Source organism: Aptenodytes patagonicus, chromosome 3 (assembly GCF_965638725.1).
Source record: "Aptenodytes patagonicus chromosome 3, bAptPat1.pri.cur, whole genome shotgun sequence".
NCBI classification, from domain to species: Eukaryota; Metazoa; Chordata; class Aves; order Sphenisciformes; family Spheniscidae; genus Aptenodytes; species Aptenodytes patagonicus.
The window spans coordinates 58836039-58842038 of NC_134951.1; the positions used below are offsets into that span (position 1 = coordinate 58836039).

At 42.5% G+C, this 6000-nt stretch overlaps 1 protein-coding gene across 7 annotated transcripts in view; it reads right to left on the reverse strand.

Moving 5' to 3' along the window:
- FAM184A (family with sequence similarity 184 member A) overlaps positions 1-5793 on the reverse strand; it is an 85092-nt gene extending 79299 nt beyond the window's left edge. For all 7 annotated transcript variants that reach the window (XM_076333493.1, XM_076333492.1, XM_076333489.1 and 4 more), the window contains exon 1: positions 5609-5793. In XM_076333493.1, coding sequence (XP_076189608.1) covers positions 5609-5776 — 168 coding nt within the window. In that variant the 5' untranslated portion in view covers positions 5777-5793. The remainder of the gene's footprint in view (positions 1-5608) is intronic.
- Positions 5794-6000: the final 207 nt, after the last annotated feature.

Consider the following 6000-nt stretch of genomic DNA (forward strand, 5'->3'; position numbering starts at 1 on the left):
GGCCTACTGCCAATGTTAACACACATTGGAGAGACGACATAAGGTTGCTTAAAAAACTAAAACCCAAGTTTTTACAAAACTGTTAACGGCATCAACTACCACATGATGACAGCTAACATCAAAACAGTTCTACAGGGTTTTTTAGTTTCTCATTTCTTCCCCATCTTTAAGGGCTCATCTTTTAAGTTTTCTTATAATCCTATGCACAATGAACCTTCTGCAAGAAGTTTAGTTGTTTTGTTTCCTGAGGCAGAATACTTCCAAATAAAAACTGACAAAGTTTCAGTGGAAACATTTTGTTGAGAATCATTAATATAACTTAAACCCTATAGCTCTTACTTCCACAGCACTGCATTCTGTGATAGCTGAGGAAAACCTTTAACCATCCCAGCAAGAGAGTCCACACAATAAGAAGCATAACCATCCGAATTAAACATCATCAAATTTGCTCTTTATTCTTTGAAATAAATTTACTATCTACATCCCCAAGCAACTCACTGGGCTAACTACTACGTTAACATCTATTTTCTAAGCACTTCTCTCTAACGCAGGAAGACAGAAAGGGAAACAAAGGAGAAATTTAATTTTTTTTTTTAATAAAAAAAAGCAGTTTCCCAAATTTACACAAGCTGATGGCAGAGTTGAGAACAGAAAACTGGGCTCAGGAGTCGCAGATTCTAGTTTTTGTTTACTGACATATGCTGTGCCTTGGATAACTTTGTTGCCTTAGTCTTTGAACTAGCTGAGTTTTTTGGAACCTTTCCAGAACTGAACTATCCAGCTCTAAGCATGTACCAAGGGAAAACATCAGAGTTTTGTACAGTTTTTTCTTTCTATTAAATAGATAGAAACTATCACTGTAGGGCACGTTTCATCTGCATGGCACTTACAGACTCTTCTTCCAGTTAACGTAGAATTTCTGCAACCAATATCATGCAACCAAATTGATGCTGAAGACTCTCATTGCATAATCCCAGCGCGGATCATGCAGTTATTCCATAAAATTCAAAGATTTATGTTGATTTCACAAAGCTTGCACAACAGACTTTGCAGACACATTTAGGATATGGATTTCTCAATCACAAATGCTCAAGCTGCAAACTACAGCGCACACACAAGGTGGGGGGGGGGGGGGAAGCTTGAACTTGTACTCTTCTGGCAATTGTAAAAACTAATCCCATTCTCCCCTACTGATGTAAGCACAGCAGCAACTTGCTTTTTGTTTTCTATTCCAGTTGTCTTATGCAAACTAATAAAATATATATGCATATTTTTATCTGCAGCAGGCATAATTCAACTCTACGTTAGCACTCCAGCATGCAGTAGTATAATCACGTATATGCAATCTCATAATCGCAGTTTATTTCTTGCTGGCTTTAATCTTTGTGTCAGATGCTACTTTATCCCCAAACTGGTACACAGATCTTTCAAAACGCCTAAAAATAAGGAGCTTATACTGAAGAGGAAGACCTAAAATTGCTTCAGTTACAAGGTACCTCAGTCTTTAAACATGACATGGAGTACCATCTTATTTTTTAAAGCTGCATTTCTAACTACTTGTTTTATCTTCCCCTGTGAACTAAGCATATTAAAGTTAAACCAAGGAAGTCTTTCCCCTCCCCCAAAGCAAAAATATAGTTAAGCACTTCAAAGTGTTGTGCTTAGTGAAATGGATTCGTATCTTATTTTGCCTCACTCTGAACTCCTGATTAAATCTGGTTATTAAAAAAATTTCACCTTTTTCTTTGTGTTCCTGTATTGTTTTGACTGAAACATCAGACTTTCTCTAAGTAACGTGAAAACGTAACAGAGGAATCCTAATTTTGGAATTTTACATTTACTTCATGAGCGACCTGCATCTTCTGTGGGGAAAGCATTTTCTTCTGGTGCTACTCACAGCTCATGATACAAACTGTACAAGGATAGGCAAAAATTAACTACTGAGTCACACCTCTTTTGTCAGAAGACAGAAGCCGTCTGGATAACTTAACTACGTGTATCCCTTTGGCAATGCCCCATGCATATTTAGATTTCCTTTTACTATACTATATTGGCGGGTTTGTTTTGACCTGGTAAAGCACCTGACTTCAGCTCTAAATCCACTGAGAGACTTAATGTATCTTCAAGGCAGTCTTAGAGAAGAGTTGGAAGACAATAAAATAAATAAATGGGGAAAACAGTTGGAAGGTGTGAGAAGTGTCTTATATATAAGAAGACATTAAACAATTTGAGAAGCACAGTTAAGAAGTGGTATTCTTAATAAGAAGTTCCTAGATTACTGAAGAGGAATTCTATACATGGAACTTAGTAAGCATTTGACAAAGCTAGAACAGCAGAATTTGGCCAAAAGACCTTCATAGAAATATCCTATTATCTTTTTTGCATCAGCTTATTTCCAGAAATCTTCTGCAAAGTGAAGTTAATTCTTCTCTGACAGTTAACTCTCGCTTACAGAAATTAAGTATCGTGTTTATGTTTTTCCCCTGTAGCTGCAGTCCTTTCTCAAGGATTAATTTCTTCAGCCAGCTATCAAATCAGGCTTCAGATTCTAGAGCAGGTTAGAAAGTTTAGATTATACTTTACCAAGAAGTTTCTATACTTCTTTTAAGCCTCCCTTTCTGAAAGGTCAAGTAACAAACAGAAATGTAGGACCCAAGCCCTCTAACTACAAAACTGTCAAAATTTGCACTTCTACCTCAATAAAATTAATGCTATTGTCAGGGTTTAACCCCTGCCGGCAACTAAGCACCACACAGCCGCTCGCCCACCCCCCAGATGGGATGGGGGAGAGAATCGGAAGGGTAAAAGTGAGAAAACTCGTGGGTTGAGATGAAGACAGTTTAACAGGTAAAGCAAAAGCCCCACACCCAAGCAAAGCAAAACAAGGAATTCATTCACTCCTTCCCATCGGCAGGCAGGTGTTCAGCCATCTCCAGGAAAGCAGGGCTCCATCACACGCAACAGTTACTTGGGAAGACAAACACCATCACTCCGAACGTCCCCCCCTTCCTTCTTCTTCCCCCAGCTTTATATGCTGAGCATGACGTCATATGGTGTGGAATATCCCTTTGGACAGTTGGGGTCAGCTGTCCCGGCTGTGTCCCCTCCCAGCTTCTTGTGCACCCCCAGCCTGCTCGCTGGTGGGGTGGTGTGAGAAGCAGAAAAGGCCTTGACTCTGCGTAAGCACTGCTCAGCAGTAACCAAAACATCCCTGTGTTATCAACACTGTTTCCAGCACAAATCCAAAACACAGCCCCATACTAGCTACTATGAAGAACATTAACTCTGTCCCAGCCAAAAGCAGCACAGCTATAGAATACTTTTTATCTTAATGTTTAAATTCTTAATTTTAATGCTGCAATAGGTGCAAGAGAAGTATTTTCACTACACTATCCTGTTTTACATCTAAAAATACTGTTCTCCACTCCCGACCTTCAGTCAGTACAAAGATCAGCTGATTTTCCAAGTTTTCTCCCTAAAACGTGAAAACAGAACGCAAACACACAAACTAAAATATCACCAGAACCTGCAAGTCACTCAGAAACAATACGAGATCCCAGTCCTGCAAAAGTCTAATTCACATGTAAACTCCTTGTACAAGCACATAGTTTACAGTTATTTTAAATACACAAGCAGAAGACAACTCATAGCTTTTGTTTGCACTACTCTGAAGTCTTTGGCAGGACAGACATGCACACAATTTCTAGAATTTTAGAAGAACTCTACTATGGATCATAAAAAAAAAATCTTATGAAAAAACACAGTATTTACTGTCACTCTCTTCATGTTTTCCAATACAGAAGTTCAAAATATTCCAGCACCACGCATTTAATTCCATATTTAACTCACATCCACCTCAAGATATCTGACACGTAGTAACTCAGAGAGCACAGAGCACATGCCCAGCGATGTGGAACTCATGGGTATACACAAATGACTTCATAACAGAAGTGGAACACTGTTTTTGAAATCAACTATAAACTGCTAGGTAAATTCCTAGAGAAAGAAAGGGAAATATATCAAAGGACACACACACACACACAAATAAAAATTGTTCTTTGAAAGTATTACTTTGCATACGGACTAGGCCTTAATAAGTCTAAAATACATTTATGGTCTCCCGGTGCTTTTTGCACCATTCAGGGAGCACAAGTCTGTAGTAATAGCTTTAATATTTTAATTCATGATTTGTATGCACATGGAGTAAAACTAAAGTGATTCTTCAGCTTATTTTAATTCTACTTTTCTCCTTATGAAATTACAATTTTAGTTCCAGAAATGTTAACATATAAAGAAATTGGACTCTGAATTCAAAGACAAGACAAAATACCCCTCAGTCATCACTTTTCCAATACATTAAGGTGCACGGTGTTCCACAGTAAATACTATTTAACTGGTCGACAGTGCATCAACTGTGCATAAATATGAGCTGCCTCCACTGCGAGACTGCCAGCAGTCTTCATTCTCTTCATTCTTAGGTCCAATGAAATGTCACCTTCATCCATTTTAGCATACATTTGAAGAATACTAGCAGTTCCCACAGTGCTTTTAAATTACCTTTAAATGTTTTAGCTATGGAATTCGTCACAGAAATTATTTATTCTGCTTTCTCTTTAACAAAGATAATCTGCCTTTCATTTCCTAAACAATGCTATTCACCTATGGCTTGAGCATCATACAAGAGAGATTACAGCACCAAATCATTTTTTTAAGTTATTCTAAGTAAATCATAGCTACAATCACATCTGAAACATGGGGCCTACCAGCCTTAACAATGTGCTTTTAAAACACCTTGTAGTTTGACTACAGCCTTTAACAAAGATACACTGTATTTTCTATACTGGGGATGATATAATGAAAACTGTTCAATCAGCAATACAAGACCAGAGAGATTCTCACACTTTGTCCTCACCATCTAAGGCATTTAAGATGGTAAGTCCTCACCATCTAAGGCATTTAAGATGTTAAGTCCTCACCATCTAAGGCATTTAAGATGTTAAGTCCTCACCATCTAAGGCATTTAAGGCAGACACCTTAAATAGCAGTACTCTCCTCAGCAAAAGGAAAGCAAGAATTTGAATTTCTCTATTTAAAAAGACTCAGAGAACGGCTTACAAAAGACCTAGAAGAGAAGCGACGATTTTCATAGACTAAATAGCAAGTCTCAGCCTAGCAATCGGGGACCACCTCCCACACACCCAGATACCTGGCTGTGCTAAGCGGAATTTGGACACAACTAACTGGGAAGCGGTACTGCGGCAGTCTCCGCGAACGGCTCGTCTCCAACACCCGCGGCTCCCGGCCTCCACGTTTGCGGTATGCCGGAGCTTTCCCTGCAGCACCCCGGCACGGCGCGCTCCGGTCCCCCGGGGACCGAGGCTGCTCCCGGGGCAAGGCGGCCGCTCCAGGCCCGGCCTTCGGGGTGACAAACCCGGCCGCATCTCACCCGGATTTAGCATCAACCCTGAGAGCCAGCCCCCTCTTCAGCCACATCTCTGCCTAGGCGACGCCAAGAAGCGAAGGGAAACAAAACAAAAGAGGAAGAAATAAAAGGCGGCAGAGGACCCGGCGCGCCTCCCGCTGCCCGGCGGGGAGGACGCTCCCTCACCTTCGTGAGCTGGGCAATCTTCTTGCTCATTTTGAAATGCAGGTCCGGGCTGTGCTCGGCGCCCAGCCCCGGCTGGGGTGAGCCGGAGCCGAGTTTTCCCGCGCCGGGCGCGGAGCCGCCGCCGTAGCCGTGCTGCGGCTGCTGCCAGCCCATCCCCGGGGTCGCCATCTTCACCGCCCGGCACCGGCCCTACCGGGGACCCGCGCCGAGGGCGCCCCGACCGCGAACCGCTGCCCGAGGCGGCTCCTCCCGCCCCGGGACCGGCCTCTGGCGCTTCCTACTGCCGCCGTCCCCACCAGCCGCGCCGGGCTGCGGCGTCAACCCCTCGGGGCCGCTGCGAGAAGGGGCGCCTGCCTCTCCTCTCCTCGTCCGTTCCGCCCGGCACCGGGCGG